This window comes from Oryctolagus cuniculus, chromosome 15 (genome assembly GCF_051225735.1).
Source record: "Oryctolagus cuniculus isolate XC-2025 breed Fujian yellow rabbit chromosome 15, ASM5122573v1, whole genome shotgun sequence".
Taxonomy (NCBI): Eukaryota; Metazoa; Chordata; class Mammalia; order Lagomorpha; family Leporidae; genus Oryctolagus; species Oryctolagus cuniculus.
The window spans coordinates 67636959-67654648 of record NC_142881.1 but is presented as its reverse complement, the minus strand read 5'-3'; the positions used below and the strand labels follow the sequence as shown (position 1 = coordinate 67654648).

General features: G+C 46.1%; 1 protein-coding gene across 23 annotated transcripts in view; it reads left to right on the top strand.

The window, feature by feature from the left end:
- KCNMA1 (potassium calcium-activated channel subfamily M alpha 1) overlaps positions 1 to 17690 on the top strand; it is a 783049-nt gene that overhangs the window by 726375 nt on the left and 38984 nt on the right. For 13 of the 23 annotated variants that reach the window (XM_070056981.2, XM_070056980.2, XM_051823037.3 and 10 more), the window contains 2 exon segments: positions 11058 to 11171; positions 15143 to 15273. In XM_070056981.2, the coding sequence (XP_069913082.1) occupies positions 11058 to 11171; positions 15143 to 15273 (245 nt within the window). 23 annotated transcript variants of the gene reach the window in all.

Sequence of the window (17690 nt, the reverse complement as noted above, 5' to 3'; positions counted from 1 at the left end):
GAGTTCAAGTTCTTAGCCACAACGTCCTGGATCATTTCAGGCTGTGGTCAGAGGGCCTTGACCATGCTGCGAGCAGAGTCACTCAGAATCACCCTGGGATGGATGAAGCCGTCCGCTAGCGAGGACTTGTGTTGTGTGCATGTGTGTGTTTGTGAGTGACTCGTCTCCTGACCCGGACCCCAGTTATGCATTCATGCACTAGCATAAACATAGATACAGGGAACCTCTTAACGCTTATAAGAAGAAAAATGAAAGTGCTGCCTTTGAAAGGACTATTGCAGGTTTGGAACCTCAGCGCTGTCTCGGGCCAGGCATCCTATCGCTAGACCTGGGCGGGGACAGCTGGCTGGCTGCAGGTTGTCCGTGACGGGATTCTGCCTTTCCTGAGTTGCATGGCGATGGCTTGGATCACTTGGCAAATCCATCTTTTGCAGCTACTTAATTTCCTGTGTGCTTAAGATATGGCAGTTTTAGCTTGCTTGTGATTTTGTAGCTCTGGTTTTTCCTCCGCTGGCCATTGGTTCATGCTAAACCAAACAAGTGGAGCCCATTTTGGCATTTAGTGTTTTAAATGGAAAAGGACATTTGAACCACATGACAAATGCTGAAAAACAAAGCCCACAGCACTGAGAACATAGAGGAACTGTTTATAATGAAAAGGTGGTTACATTCTCAGTCAATCTATCACTTTAATGAGCTCTTTGCATTTCTTTGATTAATGCTCACCAAAGGGGGAGAAAAAAAAAAAAAAGGATGTAATGGAAACAAAATGGTATATAGTCTTGGCAGCAGGAAGGGGGTTTCTGCGGGTTTTATAAGTATCCACTTCATATCACTGTCTTGCAATGTATACTTCTGCCTTCTCCCCGGCGTGGTAAGCCTCTGGTTTACTGGTAACGTGATCCGGCATGAAAGAGGAGGTCCCATGTGAGAAGCAAAACCACCTTTGTCCTCTGGTGGTGACAGCAAAGAGGAAGGGCTCAGGACAGGAATTCAGAATAAATAATGACCAAAAAAGGCTGGCATGGTCTCTGCCACATTGCAAGGAGGACTCCAACAGATGTATGAAGATCAAAAAAGAGAAAAGTAAAAGATGTTTCAACATGTTGAAACACTGGCATGTAGTAATTAGTCCATAATTAAAAGTCATCTGTACATTTTAATGTAGCCAACAAAAGGAGTAGAAAAGCACCAAGGAAGACATCTTTAGGAAATAGCTTTGTGCAAATGAGGGGAGAGAAGTTAGTCAAGGCAGGCTTCCTGGAGGAGAGGGAGGAGGGGCAGGAGCTGGGCTAGAGAGAAAGAGGGGAGCAGGATTTGTGAAGCAGGTGAGGCGTGGCAGGGATGAGCAGTAGCAGGTGCCTGTCTTCTGTTCCTCCCCTCTGTGTGTGTAGAGCACTGTGGCTGTCCGTGGGCTCTTAGCAGTCCATGAGAGCGTGTGAATTCTGTGGCCTGTGCCCTGAGACTGAGTGGCTCGTACAGACTGCTGAGCAGTGGGAGGCACAGGGAGCTGGACAGCCCGAGAGCTCTCTTGGGGCCTCTTCGTTGTGCTGCCCCTCAGCTCTGGGACCCTGCGTGGGTCAGCTCCACTGCAGAGCTTCAGACCCTTGCCGCTGAGCGGGGGCCCGCATCTGCCAAGCCCAGTGGCCCCTTCCGCCCACGGAAGCCACCCGTTTTGCATGCTGGCCTACAGTCTGGTCTAAGTGTGCAACTCAGATCTTTTTTTTTCATTGTATAAATAAAACATTCATTTTATCAACTCATTTGAGAATACCTTAAAAAGTTAGTGGAAAATGTTTATTAAAAACTATGCATGTGTCAAAAAAAAAAAAAACTATGCATGGATTTCAAGAACTTTTGTACCAAAATAAACTTCTCTTTTAACTCCACTTTCCATGAACTTTTGGAAGTACCCTCCTATAAGCAAAAGAAGGAAATATACATTTGTCATGCTTTTGCCACTTAAGTATCAGAAAATAAATGTATTCATCAGATTTCCATAGATATAAACACTTTTACCCTCAAAAAGAGGGATCATAAGATATAATAAGTGATATGTATTTTTCACAAATATCTAATCATCATTTTTATGTCATCCAGTATATTTCTGTATTTATATATTTCATATTATGGATATGTATTTAACATAACCAATTTACTAAAATTGAACATTTATGTTTGCAATTCAATATTGTTACGTAGTAACTATGAACAGAGAACACCATAGCCAAATATTGAATATAAGGAAATTGTAGCTACACATGTTTTTTATAAATATTTTTTATAAATATGTTTTTTATATCTTTTAATTCCATTTTCTGCAAACTTTTTATTTATTTGAGAGAGAGAGAGAGAGAGAAATATCTCATCCACTGGTTCCCTTGCTAAATGTTCACAACAACCCTGGGCCAGAGGCTAGAAACTCAGTCCAGGTCTCACAAGAACAGCAGGACACCAACTATTCAAGCCAGCAACACTGCCTCCCAGGGTCTGCACTAGCAGGAAGCTGGAGTCAGGAGCCGGAGCTGGAACCCAGCACTGGGATGTGGGATGCAGGCACCTAAATGTCTGACAGCGCATATGTATTTTAAGAAAAAGTGCTTAGCCCAAAGGGTAGCTAAGATTTTAAGTCATTTGATTTGTAGTAACAGGGTTAGGATGTGTTATTTTTAAGTCCTAAAATGAATTAGGAGGGGGTAAGAAGCAATTGCGAAGTTGTGGAAAATGCATTGTGACCCTCTGAGCTCCTGGGTAGACGAAGGCATGAGGCTGAGTGAATGTCGGGTTTCTTCCTAAATCTGCAGCTTTGGTTCTCTGTGAGCGATGATGGGGCTTTGTCCATTCCTTTTTCCTTTGTTTCTTCCCTCGTAAACCACTCTGGCAGGTGGCTCTCTGAGCTAATTTTAAGGAAAGAGAGGGCTTGGAGAGAAGAACCTCACAAACGTGGGGGGACTTCGAAAAGTTTGTGGGATCAGCTGATCTCGGTGCACGCATTTTTGGAAATCCATGCATAGTTCTTCCCAGAATGCCCTTTTCTCATGAACTTGTTGAAGACCCCTTGTGTGTATGCGACTTGTCTGAGTGTGGAATATATCTTCAGAGACTGAACGGGTAGAGAGCTGTAGAGGATATCAGTTTCGTTGGATTAATTTTCTTGTGTTTGGGTCAGACCCAAAATGCAAACTCTTAAGATGGAGGCAGCATTTAATGTCATGGGTGGAGCCCACTCCCCCAGGCGCTAATCAAGTGCAGTCTGTAGAAAAATGTAGTGCTGAAATGTCAGTGTTACTTACTGTAAACAGAAAGCAAAGGAGGCAGGCGTAGTAACAAACCTCGTCCCTGCTCTCTGGAACTGAGCGGGAAACCTGGAATGAAGGTGCACTCATGGGTTTCAGTGGGAAAGCAGGCATGCAAGAACCATCCACTAGAACAGATGTTTGTTTTTCTCGGCCACTATACTAGTTGGAACATTTTGGTACAGGTGACAGAAGCCCAGTCTGAAATAATAGGAGAATCACGTAACTGGGGTGTCACTAGCTTTCCACGCATTTGGGTTCAGGAGCTGCAAGGATGCAAGGTCTCTGCCTCACTCTCTTGGCCTCTTGATGGCTTTGCTCTGTTTTCATCCGCACAGTGGTAGTCCAAGGGTCACCCACAAGCCCGTACTTGCAGCCCGTTGGCCTTGTCACCACAGGTCCTGGGAAGAACGTGGATTGAGCCCTGCTTATGGGGCGCAGGGTGCTGGAGGGCCCTCTTATTAGTCCTGGAAATCCACACTGCCTGGTTTCCCATTGTGACTGCTATGTCCAGAGTTGGCACAGGGTTGCTACCACCATGACCACACACTGTGGCATGGGTTCCTCCCGTGGAGGAGTGGAAAGGGAGCAGATAACAATAGGCATCCACTAGGTGGCTCTGCCACTGACTGGTCCCGTCTCCTTGGATCTGTTTCTCTGCCCTGGGCCTCGGTTTCTTCATCTGTACAATGGGTCCCAAAGCTCTCATATCTCTCTCACATAGAGGGGTTGGCAGAGAGATGAGTGAGGCCCAGTGCCGCAGTTTAGGTTTCAAAGGCTTGTCTGCTTGTGAGCAGAGGACAGCTATCAGCTCCTGTTTCTGTGCTACCAGGTTTTCTTCCTGGCAAGCAGTGGGGTATTTGACATAGGGCAGTTAGCCACATAGGAAACAAAATGCAGGGCTCCCCACCTCACCCCCTTCCCTCCTCAGCACTGGCTTGCAGCACCTTGCTGGGCTCTAGAGCACCTTGGGCTCCTGAGTGGAAAATGGCTGCTTGACGTGACCTCTGGGCAGTGCCAGGAGCAGTGGCCACCCCGAGGAGCAGCCGTGGTCAGCCGCCTGGGCCGTCTGACTCCAGACTCTAACCTGGTGGGAAGTCACTGAACGCTACCAGGAAAAAGATATTACAAGGTTAAACGGAGGGCCTTTTCCCCTTGGGTGGGGTTTTCTTGCCGGTGTTTCTTCCCACGTAGTTATTTCCCGATTCAACACTGGTGCGTGGATTGTTCCGCCACAAGTCAGAAGACAGTTTTTCTCCAATAGGTGGAAGTGTCTTTACTTCAGCTGCTGAAGAATTTGTTGGCATACAAACTGCAAAAATGAGTGTTGTGGCCATTACTGTGCTTGCTCAGGGGAGCTATTCAGATGCCTCATTTATTGGAGCTTAATAGATTAAAAGTCCAAATGGAGTCTCATGATATAAGCCTAATCAAGTTCTAATCTGCATAATTTTCCCATAAGCTGCAATGGGAAATTTGGATAATTTATGTTTCAGCAGTTGCCAATCATGTGTTAAATAGCATTGTTGCATTTACTTATCAAAATATTTCTATTGATCTTCACATCAGCTGACATTTGGCTTTGGGATTCTTTTTTGCTCTGGCATTAACAGTAAATTTAATTCATCTCATAGATGATGTAATATGAGATGTTTCTCTTGATTGTAACACGTCTTTATAGATCATTCTGAACGGTGATCTTTCCCTTTTTACAACTTCATATCGAATACCTGTCTCAGCAAACCTAGATGACTGGGCCTAATTTATTTCCGAGTTTAACGTAGCATATGGATTTCTAACCATCATTTATATGCACACAATAAAAGATAATTTGGTCCAGCATTTGAACCAATTCCTTTATGTTAAGCCTGTGGGGGCGACTGAAGCACTCACATTCATTTCTCCAGCTCTTCTAGGGGAGGTGATTGATAAGAATTTCCATCTCCCTGTTCTCCTGGAAAGGCGTGGGGATTTAACTAGTGAAGATTTAGAAAGTGCTTTGTGTTTCCCCCATGGAAAAGTACTGTAATAAAGCATTTATTATATGTACTGAATTCTGCATGCTGCCGTACTGAAGCAAGTTAAGCATAACTGCAATGGGTCCCAGTTGTTATCTGCTATTGTTTAAAAGTGAAAACAATAAAAAAGGAAGACTGGCTCGAGGCTCTGACTTGCCTGCCAGGGCTGGTACCTGAGCAAGGAGAGGGAGAGCGAGAGCGCGAGCATCCCACGAGGAGGGGATGCGGCAGGGTGTGTGGTGTGTGCGCCTCTCTGCACTGCAGAGGTGACTGTCCCAGACCTGGCACCCGCCGACTCGGTGTGCTCGAGCAAGTGACATCACTGCTCTCAACCTTATATCCTCTTGTCCGAAACGGGAACATGAGCAGTATGCAAACCCACTGGGTTGCCACGAGGACCTTCAGCACGGTGTGGTATAGTGAGAAGCAGCGAGGCGTGCTGGCTGAGGGGATGCGACGGCTGCTTTGCTGCGTTCAGCTTTGCAGCCCGCTCAGCCTGAGATCTGTGCCTTTGGGCAACTCGCTCAGCTTCTCTGTGCTTCCGTTTCCCCGTCTGCAAAACGATCGCATCTACACGGGAAGGTTTTGAGAAGTGAGTTCTTACGGGAGCAGATCTTGGACGTGGTACGCACTCGGGAAACGTTGACTATTATTTTTCTTCCTTGAGATTCTATGGCAGCCCCCACGCTGCCCATCCTCGTTCTCAGTTGTCTCAATCAGTGCACGTCGGGAGCGTTCTTAACTCTCTTTGGGGTTCCACAAGGCCCATGGTCCCGAGCCATCTGTCAGTTTTGAAAGCCCTGTGTCAACTTCGTCCTGCGACTCTTTCCAGCGCTCCCCTCCGGCTGATCTGGTCTGAGCCACACGGTGCCTCTTAGATGCCGTGTGTGCATACCTGTGTGTAAGCATGCAGCAGCTAGCAACAGCAATTCGTTAGAAAGATGTAACCCTGGCAATCCTCTTGTGTCTTCGCTCCTTGAACTTCTTAGGAATGGGACTAAGTGTCTGTGGTTTTTTTTTTTTTCTTAAATTTCAAGCCATCCTAAATGAAATACCAGTGTCTGAACCTTTCACTAAAGGTTCTGGAACCGTCCAGTACCCTCGCTGGTTCAGGCCCAGTGCTATGCATTCCAGCCCCTGGAATGACCAATATCATGTAAAGAACCCCAGAAGCTGCTGATTTTGTGCAGTCACAGCCAGCACCATGGGCTCATAAAAGCTGGGGAAGAAAGCAGAGTGGAAGAAATCATTTCAGGAGCTTCAGAAACAAAAGAGGAACTTGATGCTCCTAAATAATTAAAGAAACTGGGAGATTAAGTCTAGAAAACAGAGGGCCCCAGAGAGATGTTGCAGTTGCTTTGAGGAATGAGGAACTTTTCTTTCCTGAAGACTGGCCTCCAGTTTTTCAACATCCCCAAAAGCAAACCCCAGGCAGCCTGCTATCCAGCCTGTCTTTAGATATTTGGGGCTGAATAAGCCTGATCGGATTATTTCTACCAGAGGATATTCTCAATGCTCATTGCTTGCTTGTCAGTTTTCCAGAATTTTTTCTGTGTGAATATTCTTTCTAGAAAAATCCATCCAATGCTTCTTCACTTCTTTTGCCATAGGAAAGGCATGGCAATGGGTGCTGTACTCATCCACAAGAAGGTATTGTGCATCTAGTAGTTTAGGAACATTGGCAGCCAGCACTTTTGCGGATTTGCTTCATGTCAGGCACTGTGCTAAACGTTTTGAATGTGTTATTTCATTTTACCCTTAAAACTGCCTAGTGTAAGAGGTACTTCCTGTTTATGGATGAAGAAACAGAGGCTTGGAAAAGGTCTATGCAATGCCCACAGTTTTGTGGTTAATAAGTAGGTGAGTCAGACTTTGAACCCAAGACATCTGACTGCCAGGTCTTACCTATGTCACTGCATTTTGGATCTGCATGCCTGGAATTTTGTAGACAATCTGGGAGGTTCAAAGAAACAGAAAACCAAGGCATTGGCCTAAAGCTCTCATATAACCTATGGAATGGGAATATTTGGCAGGAGATATCGTTGGTCAAGGCTTGTACACCTGATGCCTGGTGAATAAAACAGATAACAGACACCTGCCACAATCTGCGGCTGGATCCTGGGATGGGGAGCAGTGTTGGGCTAAGAAGGCAATCAGGTGGTCTTTGGTGGTCCCTTTTAGTTCAGCCTTGTGCCCCTACCTCCCCAACAGCCATGTTCAGCGGAGAGCCTTGGGCACACATCAAACGCATCAGGAGCCCATCTCAGTGGAAGCTTGGGTCTTCCTGGGTGAGGACTTCTCGTTCCAACACTCTGATGCTGATGTTCTTAGTGCTGTCTTTTTGGCAAGTGCAGAGGTTGTTTCCAAGGTTAATTTCAGAGTGTTCTAAAAATGAAAAGAGTGCTTCCCAGATTCACAATCCTGGAGCTGGGGATTCCTGGAGGATATTCCCTGTGCCAGTTTTCACATGTGGAAATGGACCATTGTTTGATGTAGAGAGACTCAAAGAGCAGCCAAAGATACATCCAGTGCCGCCAGATATCTGCAGTGGGAGGCGTGACAATCAGACTCCTGGACACCTGTGCTTGGTGACCTGCAGCCGTGGCGTCGTGTGGCATCCAAAGACTGAATTGCCTCAACCCTTTGGATGGACAGACCCTGCATGTTTCCTCCTTTCTAGGTGGTTGAGGGAATCTGGGCCAGCGTTGCCATTTCCAACCACACTTGCCACGTATTTTACAAGTCCTCAGAAAGGAACAAAGCAAATAAATTCTACTCCTCTTTAATACAACTATTCACAAGAGAGAAGGAACAAATCTGTCTTGTTGTTGTTGTTGGCTTTGTCTTTTAAAAGATGTGCATCTAGAAAAGTAGTGGAATAAAAAGAAGCATTATCATTGCTGAAGTTTTCTGGCCAACAAAAGCACCCTGTTCTTGGGGTCATGCACAGGGGAGAGACAGACCCTCACTGGAGAGATGTCTTTGGACACTCACCCTAGTTTGTCAGGCGCAGATGCTAATGGAACCAGGCTTGGTGACTGAAGGGGAAAATGGAATATGAAAGCAAAATGAAAGAGGCCCATGAAGCAAGCATGTCATTTCTAAATGAAGGTTTCATGCAAAGGAATTGAGTCTTTTCACAGCTGAAAATGGAATCTTTAAATAAGATAAAATAAAAGGATGCTTCGGCTTGTTGCAGCTTCTGTAATGAAATACAGTTTTCCTAATACCGTGTGACCTGCATTTCTCCCTGCTGTATGGGTGCTATTCCTTGACGTACAAACCCGTATTTTCTCAAGTCAGCATTTGATGATGGATGTCAAAATACAGGCCATGTATTATGCATATAGCATTACCGATTTAAGGTGTTTACTTGTCAAGTTGAAGAAATTCAAAAACGTCACATCCACTGAATCTGCACAGCTGTCACTTGCAGTTTTTCATGCTTTTGAATGAAACTTCTGATGAAAACAGTTTAGTTTTCCCCTTCACTATTCTGGGGGAAGAAAACAGCTAGCATTTAAAATGCATGTTCTCGGTTCTATGGTTGGCTGAAAAACATGTGTCCCTAAGTTTAGAAAGATGGACACTACAGTGCCATTCAAAATGACTCTGCTTCTTCGTAGTACATTAACGTAAAAATAAAGTGAAGCGCAATGAGGGAATGGATATTCAGTCAAACTTTTTTCTTTCTGAGTGTGGCACTCAATATGAAATTTATACACTGGAGAGCAGAAAATAAGGAAACCCTTTTATAAGTTTCCAGCACTTCGTGCAGTGTGTGCCTCTGAAACAACAGGCAATTATTGAGCACCTGTCATTGCATTCCTGGTTCACACGTAGCCAAAATGCCAGCTTCAGCCCACTCTTGTCACGTTCCTGGGGAGTGAGTAAAGAATCCCGTCGTAAGATCTATTTGGAGTTTTGTCCTTGGAAACTTCGCAAGTGGCTTTTCACCTGCAAGTCCCTAATTCATTGCAACCCAGCAAAGGCAAAGAGGAGAAACACCTGCCTCCCTGTCCTGTCTGGTGAGAAGCACATTTGGCCTTGCAGCCACCACAGAGCTGATGGTGTCATTTTCTATAGACTTCCCTTGAAAAAATTAGTTTTCACCCAATGAATGTATGTAGCCAATAAAAATTCATGTGTTTCTGCACAACGGTCATGCAGCCTGGCTGCGCTGATTTCTCTGTCTCCCTACACTTGAACCTATGGTTGGTCCAAGTTCATCTTTTTTTTTTTTTTTTTTTTTGACAGGCAGAGGGGACAGTGAGAGAGAGAGACAGAGAGAAAGGTCAGCCGGCGCACCGCGCTGATCCGATGGCAGGAGCCAGGTACTTCTCCTGGTCTCCCATGGGGTGCAGGGCCCAAGCACTTGGGCCATCCTCCACTGCACTCCCGGGCCACAGCAGAGAGCTGGCCTGGAAGAGGGGCAACCGGGACAGAATCCGGCACCCCAACCAGGACTAGAACCCGGTGTGCCGGCGTCGCAAGGTGGAGGATTAGCCTAGTGAGCCACGGCGCCGGCCCTCAAGTTCATCTTGATATGTACTCAGGGCTTGGGCCTGAGACCCAAAGAAGCCCAAACTGCAAACTCATAAACCTGCCAGGCTGATTCCCATCTCCTCTGTCCCACATCTACCTTATTACCTCCATGTCTGGCGCACTGAGAAGTTCAGGAGTCCACAGTTAGCAGGTGGCATGTACATTAGTCAGGAGAATTTTCACTGCAATTAAAGAAAACAAAGAAAAAATGTGTACCTGTTACTATGCATGCATGTATAAACACTACATTGTACATGTGTGTATGTCTGTGTATAAAGTCTCACAGAGTGAGAAACTCTGAGGTAGGAGTGTTCCAGGGCAGCTACCCAAGGAACTCAAGGAAAGTTCTTTCTGACATTCAATTCAGCCAGTATCCTTAAGTTAGGTTGGTGTCACTATAAAATGCAAGATGACTGCACAGTCCCAGGTCCTACAGGTTCATAATATCAAGTCCAGTGGATTAAGTGAGAATCTCTTGTGGTAACTTTCTTTTGAAGAGCAATCAAGTATTTCCTGAAAGCCCTCAGATTGACTTCTGCCCACATCCCATTGGCTAGGATTGTGTCTAAATTCAAGCCTAAATCACCCACTGGCAAAAAGTTAAGTAACTCATTTGTTTAAGATAACAACCAGGATAGGGTTGGTTGTATGATAATAATAACAAACACTCTTCAGTGGCTTATGGCAACATAGCTTCATTTTTCTCTCATGCAGAATACTTCACGTTCTAGGCAGCTGGCCAGGTCCACTCGCTGGCCCTTACGTCCATAGTAACCAATGTCCCCACAGTCACCATGACCAGGGAAGGGCGAGGCAGCAAGTCTAATGCTTGTACCCCCTATCTGCTATCCATGGACCAGAGCATTCCACAGCTCACCTGGTCATGTCTAGCTGCAAGGGGCAGCACAGGTCCTCCTGGGTAAGTGGAGGCAGAGTGGACTTGAAAGCACAATAGGTGATTGGTCCAGTCTGGACTTTGAGGGAGCCATCCGAGTGAGTTGGAATGACTGACAATGGTTTGCTTCTGTGTTCTTCTAAGACAATGACTCATCAGGGCATATCCCAGGAGTGATCATTGTTAACCTGCAAATAATGCACTTGCTACTTTTGGGGGGACGTATATGTGCATGGTACTCTCATTCTTTCCAAATTTTCTGCCTCTCTGATTCTTATTCCTGTTTTGTTTCCATCCCACCAGGATTCACACCTCCGGGAATGGACAGATCCTCTCCAGATAACAGCCCCGTGCACGGGATGCTACGCCAGCCGTCCATCACGACTGGGGTCAACATCCCCATCATCACAGAACTAGGTAGGGGTGAATGTCAGCTTTGGGGGCATTATTTGGTCCTGTCTTCCAGCCTGCAGGATATGAGGTCAGCCTCTTTCTTAGTCCTGTCAGCCTTGTGGGTTTATTTGGGGGGAAGTTGGTGAGAGGTACAGGGAGACATGGCAGATTATCCACAGGAATACTGATCTATCTTCCCTCAGAGATGAATAGACAGTTTCCTTCATGCTGGTCGCTGTTTTCAAAGAAGCATGAGATAATGGCCTTGAGACTGGGGCATGAATTCGGGAAGGGGGAGGGCAGGAGGAAAGGCTTAGTCCATGGAGCCTTTCTGGTGATAGTCGCCGGACACAGCTCTTCTGAGCATTCTCTCTGGACAGAGAGTACACACCGCGCCCTCCACCGACACACAGAACTGAGGTCTCAGCCAAATCCATTTTGACAACCGGGTAGAAACGTTGAACTACTATGTAATCACTCGACATTTAATCCTCTCTAGTTGAACTTTGAGCCAAAGGCCATTTTCAGCAAATGGCCACCGTGGTCCAAGAACGATTAGGTTTTGAGGGCCGTGATTCTTGGCTCGTGGAATCCAGCTTCTAATCCGGCCATGGCATCCACCGCGACTGTTTGCGACTTTGCAGAGCTGCTCAGTGGCTCTCTCCCCGCAAGACAAACGCCAGGTTTCTGTGCTCCCGGGTCTCTTGACTTGAGAATGTTTCTCTGCTACTCCCTCACCTTTTTCTTTTTCTGTACTTTCCTCCACTCCCTTTCCCCACCCCTTAAATGCCGTATCCAATTAGCTAAACCGGGCAAGTTGCCTTTGGTATCAGTCAATCAGGAAAAAATCAGTGGGACGCACATTCTAATGATAACTGAACTGGGTAAGAAGCACTGTTTTCCTTGACATCAGCATCTCCTTTTGTTCTCGGTGTTTCCAGCTCTCATCGGCTTGTTTTTTATTTCACCAGCTGTAACAGAAAGGCTATCCCATGGCACTGCTTTGAATGTGTTTTATTTGTGGCTCTGGTTGGAATCGACTGTCTTGTTCTGGCCTTTCTTAATGATTTTTTTTTCCCTACGCAGCATCCGTAAACCTTTGATCGCACCCATCTGACCTGGCAGTTGTTTCCAAAGCACCTTTGCACTAATTCATTTTCTATGGACCAATCTTTTTTTTTTTTTTCCACGTGTGCCCTGCTCTCCTGCCTTCTCCCTCGTATTCCTCTTCCAACACACTGTCAGTTTGACTGACACATCTTCACAGCTCTCAGAGGAAGTCAAAGGAGAAATATAAAATTTTTAAGATAAGAAATCTAAGCCCGTGCCTTCCCTCCAGCTGTTTATTTTCCTTTATTCTGACTTTATTTGCCTTTTTTTCCCTGCTAGGCCCTTTCTCAGAAGCTCTGCTTCTGAAGCCATAAAAGTAGTTGGTTCCTAGGAGACTCTTTTTTGTTCTAAAGCCAGATTTCAAGAAGGATCTAGAAGATGAGACTGGCAGGCACTGGCATGTAGCCCTGCTCTGACCCCCACTTCCTGGTCCAGAACCCTCTCCGGGTGTCACAGTGGACTCATCGAGAAGAGGAAGGCTTCCAGTCAGCACTGCACTTGCCAGACCCATCCACACTTCCCCATGACTTGGGGCAGGCATAACTCCACGAAGGAGCCAGCAGCAGGGGCTCAGAGCTGGGGCTTGGCCTTCTGGGCAGAGACAGTGAAACGTTGCTCGGCAGGGCAGTAGGCAGAGGGCGGGGCGCTCCTGCCGCCAGTGACTCTCCAATGTCCCTGGCCCCCAGATATATTTCTAAATAAGAGAGGAGGCTTTCGACACAGGTGTCTTTCTTGGGAGATGTCTAGAAAGTATGAAAGACATTGTCTACCCATTCTGGTGCATGTGGTCTCCAGTTTGCATTTTCTGAGTCACAAAGCAGAAAGACCAAACTGTGGGACCCACAATTTGTCTTTGGACTGTTAGAAGACAAAATGACAACAACATAGCAGATCTTAACTGGTTTTGTTTGTGATTCTAGCATAAGGCAATAGTCACAGCAAAAAAAAAAAAAGGTTCAGAATGCCTCGCCCTGCCACCTGTCAGATTATATCGGTGGCCAGGGAAAAGGAAGTGACATACACAACCTGGAAGTGAAGCGGTTCAGCCTGTGTCTGTCTTGTTTGAACCTGGTTTGAATAGTTGGCTGCTTGTGATTGGCTGAGACCCTTTCCTTATTACCAGCATAGGTTACAGACTATTTATACATAGAGTTAGGTTACAGTTCACTATGAGAAACCTTCAAGCCAATCTTAACATATGCACAGAGGCAGCTTGAGGTCAAACCTAATTTAACAGGACAGTGAAGGGCGATGAGGAAAAGCTACCACTTGAAGGATCCATGAGGTTTCCAAGAGACACAGAGGGCAGCTGGGAGGATTGGTGAAGCAGTGGGTTGATGGCAGGGCGATCAGGATAGCTGCTCCCATGTATGTGGTGCACAGTGTGATCCCGGAGCTGGGCCGAGCTATCAGGCACCATTTCATGGGAACCTGCTAACAAACTCCTGAGAGAGCTGCTCTAATTTCCCCATTTTATAGAGAGAGAAACTAAGGTAGGGGAGGATGAAATGCTTTGCCCTAAGATGTTGGTGGTTGAGCCTGGCCTTAAATCTGAGTTGTCAGAACCTAGAATTTGGACTTATACACACACACACACACACACACACACACACCAGCCTGCATGCAGTTCATAGGCTGTTTAGACAGTGGGTACCCACAATCAATCAACTCTGGAAAAATCAAGCAAAGATTTTTCCCTCATTAGAACATTTCTCTGGGGAAACAAGATGGTGTCATTTAAAAATAATTCCATGCCTAGCCTTGTATCCCATTATCATTTATTCTGCCTCTTGCAATAAACAAACAAAAGTTTTTCTAAAAGAAAAAGTTATCAAGAAAGTTACTTTCAAAAAAATTAAAACAATAACTCCAGGAAGGAGAATTAGTTGCTGCTGCATTTGGAAAGGAATCAGAGAGGGGAAGCGTCATCTGTTCTCTTCCTAAAAGCACGATAATTACTTCAGGAGTCATGAGTGCCCCCTCTTCTCTTCCCCTCTCACCCTCCCCCTATTACTTGCTCTGCAAAACTGATCATTTCTGCAGCCAAGATGGGAAGGGAAATTAATTTGTCATTTAATTTTTAATAAGTTAACGACATCTGAGTGACACAACTAATCAGTCTGTACGTGGTGCGGGAGACGTCCTGGAGGAATCCTGAGACGGAAAGAAAGTAGTACAGCATGCAGGCAGAAGCACACGAGAGAGAGAGCTGTTCCGAAGGGGAGAGGGAGAACGCTGGTGTAGCCTGGCAAATCAGAATATGGAGCGAGTCATTGCAGCGAGCAGCAGGGGACAGCCAGGGAGCCACCCCACCTGGGGCTTGCTGTGTAGTCAACAGGGCCTGGTGCATCCGGCGCTCCCCAGGCCAAGCCCCAGGGCAGGCTGTGTGGGGCCTGCTTGCAGGTGGCATCCTTGCTGTGTGCCTGTGCCGTGCTCCTGGTTCATTGCTGTTTACTCTCCATGAGCTGCTTTCTTTTCTTTGTGCTTACACGTACATCCCAGCATGGCTGCACATCATTGAAATATGTCCACCCCTCAAAGGATGTGGCTACCAAAAAATACTGCTCCAGGGTGGTTTTTTGGGGCCATGATTCTAAAACTGTACCTGAGGATGGCCAGTGTTATCTCCTGGACCTCTGGCAGCTGCCATGGAGCAAGCCTGCTCTGTCTCATGCTCTCCAGGTCCCAGAAGCTAAAACGATCACAAGGAGCAGTCCCTTGAGTCTCGCTGCCTCCACCCCAAAGATCCATCTACAGCTCCCCACCCCCACGCTCCGCTTCCTTTTCAGTAACTTCAGTGTTTCTACACCAGTAGCCTGGTCTCTCCAGCTTTGCCGCACGGGTGTGGTCTTGAGAGCTCATTCTGACTTTTACACTTTTCCCAGTGAACGACACCAATGTTCAGTTTTTGGACCAAGACGATGACGACGACCCCGACACAGAACTGTACCTCACACAGCCCTTTGCCTGTGGGACAGCCTTTGCCGTCAGCGTCCTGGATTCACTCATGAGTGCGGTGAGTCCCCCTGCTCCTTCCTCCCTACTCAGGGTCGCAGGATGTGGCCATGCAGCCCCTCCGACCTTAGAGGCGCTGGGCTGGAGCTTCAGCCACGGTGGGAAGCGCAAGTTCTCGAAGGTCGCAGTCTAGGAAGGGCTAGCAACATTAACCACGCTCTCACACAAGTCAAGGTTTGATTATAAATACTTCCAAGTGCAAGGATGGCAAGACAGGCTGAGAGTAAATGGGGGGGGGGGCACTTGGTCTAGTTCTGGGCATCAGAGAAGCAGTAATATATAGACACTTCAAAAAAAGTTCATGGAAAATGGAATTTAAAGATAAGCTTATTTTAGTGCAAAAAAAGTTGAAATCAATTCATGCAGAGCTTCCTAAAAATGTTAATGGAAGATGTGTTTATGAAAAAGCTATGCATGGGTCTCTATAGTATCTTGCACCAAAATAAATTAATCTTTAATTCCACATTTCCATGAATGTCTTGAAGTACCCTTGTGTATTTTATGCTGAGCCCTAAAGAGGGGAGACTTTGTGAGGAAGAATCTTTCTCAAAGGACAAGGTGAAGCCATGCAAAGGCCTGGTGGTGGGAGGAGCCTGGGGTTCTCACAAAAGGCAAGAGAAGCCGGTGCACTGGACCACAGTGAGAAAGGGACTGGGCCAACAAGGCAGGGTTAGATCTGAGTGACCTCAAAACCGATCTTTTCCTTAAGATCAGCGAGGAGGCGTCGAAGGGTTTTAAGTTGGAGAGTTGGCTGATCAGGTTCATGTTTTAAGGGGGTTGCCTTGGCTGGGGGAGACAAGGTGGAAGCTGGAAACATCAGAGGCTCCTGTAGCTTGGGCTAGGTGGACTAGGTGGAGATGGAGGGAGGTAGATGGGTTTCTATGGCGTTTGTCAGTAAAATTGGTTGGGACTTGGGAGTCGATAGAACATGAGCAGAAGATTGGGACAGTGTGTCCAGGGGGACTCCCAGGCCACTGCCTGGCCCTGGGGCGAAGCTGTTGGGCATGAGGGCGAGTGCTGGCCAGTTCTCTGCTGCAGAGAGGGGCGGAGTGGAGGTGAAGGGAAAGGGTGGCTGGCTGAGCCCAAAGCAGCTTTGGTTGCTTAACACCAAGCAATCAAGGCATCCACTTCCTTGTTTTTGAAACAAATAGCAATTTAAAAAGCCGATCCCAGCTTAATGGAGCAATCTTTCACTGCAAAAGATAAAAGCAGGCATTTAGAACGGGTCATAACCCGCGTGCTCTGAAGTGTTCCTACTGAGTGTCTTTATTTGCTACACAGCAAATCCTCTTTATTTTGGAGTTGTCAAATTCCCAGTTTGTGAAAGTACAGACATAGGCTGGATAAAAACTGACCTTTGGAGAATCCACAAAAAAGAGTTTTATCCAACACATTAAAATCAAATTTGGAGTTTTTTACACCGACATTTCTTAATAACTTTGTGCTCTTGGATGTGTTAAACAACTGATATGCTAATTATGCATTATTTTCATCTGTTCATTAAAGCTAATCCCAGAAGGACCCTCTGTTTGTGGAGAGGAAAAAAAAAATATGAAGCTTTTTAAAACTAATTTAGGTTATTCTGTATTCTTGAACATGGTCTAACTGTAAGCCTATCTTAGTGAAAAATCAAAATTATGGATTTAAACATAATTATGAAAGTCTCATCCCAAGGCCTTGCCACTGCCGTCTAAGCCAGCAAGGAGATACAGTGGTCCCTGGAGAAGAGCACCCTTGCTTGTCTGAGGTTTGTGACCTTTCTGATGGCCTCGGAGCCTGGGCTGGCTTTTCGTAGCTGCCAGGTGTGTTGGAATCAGTGTGGCCAGACTCCTCTGGCAGACAAGAAGGAGTGATGGAAGCCTTGAAGTGATGTCCTCGTGAGGGTGCCAGATTCCCTAGAGCAGGCCTCATTCTCCCCAAATCTAGTTTCAAACAGATTTTTAAGATTCATCTCTTTAGAAACTGCATGTTAATTTTGAACGTAATTAGAGAGAATGCAGAAACCTGTTCTCACTGAGGGATTATTTGCCTGTTTGGTAGATCTTTATATTTTCTTTTCATAACTACAAAGTATTTTTGTTAAAATTGTTAAAAATCCAACTTTTAAGCTTCTTAATGTCAGACATTCAGTATATGCCAAGCAGGACCAGCTACATAAGGCTATTTTTATTTTTATTTTTTTAGATTTTATTTATTTGAGAGGTAGAAATACAGACAGAAAGAAAGGTCTTCCATCTGCTGGTTCACTCCCCAAATGATAGCAACAGCCAGAGCTGGGCCCATCTGAAGCCAGGAGCCAGATGCTTCTTCTAGGTCTCCCATGGGAGTACAGGGGCCCAAGGACTTGGTCCATTTTCTACTGCTCCCCCAGGCTATAGGAGAGAGCTGGATTGGAAGAGGAGCAGCCAGGACATGAAC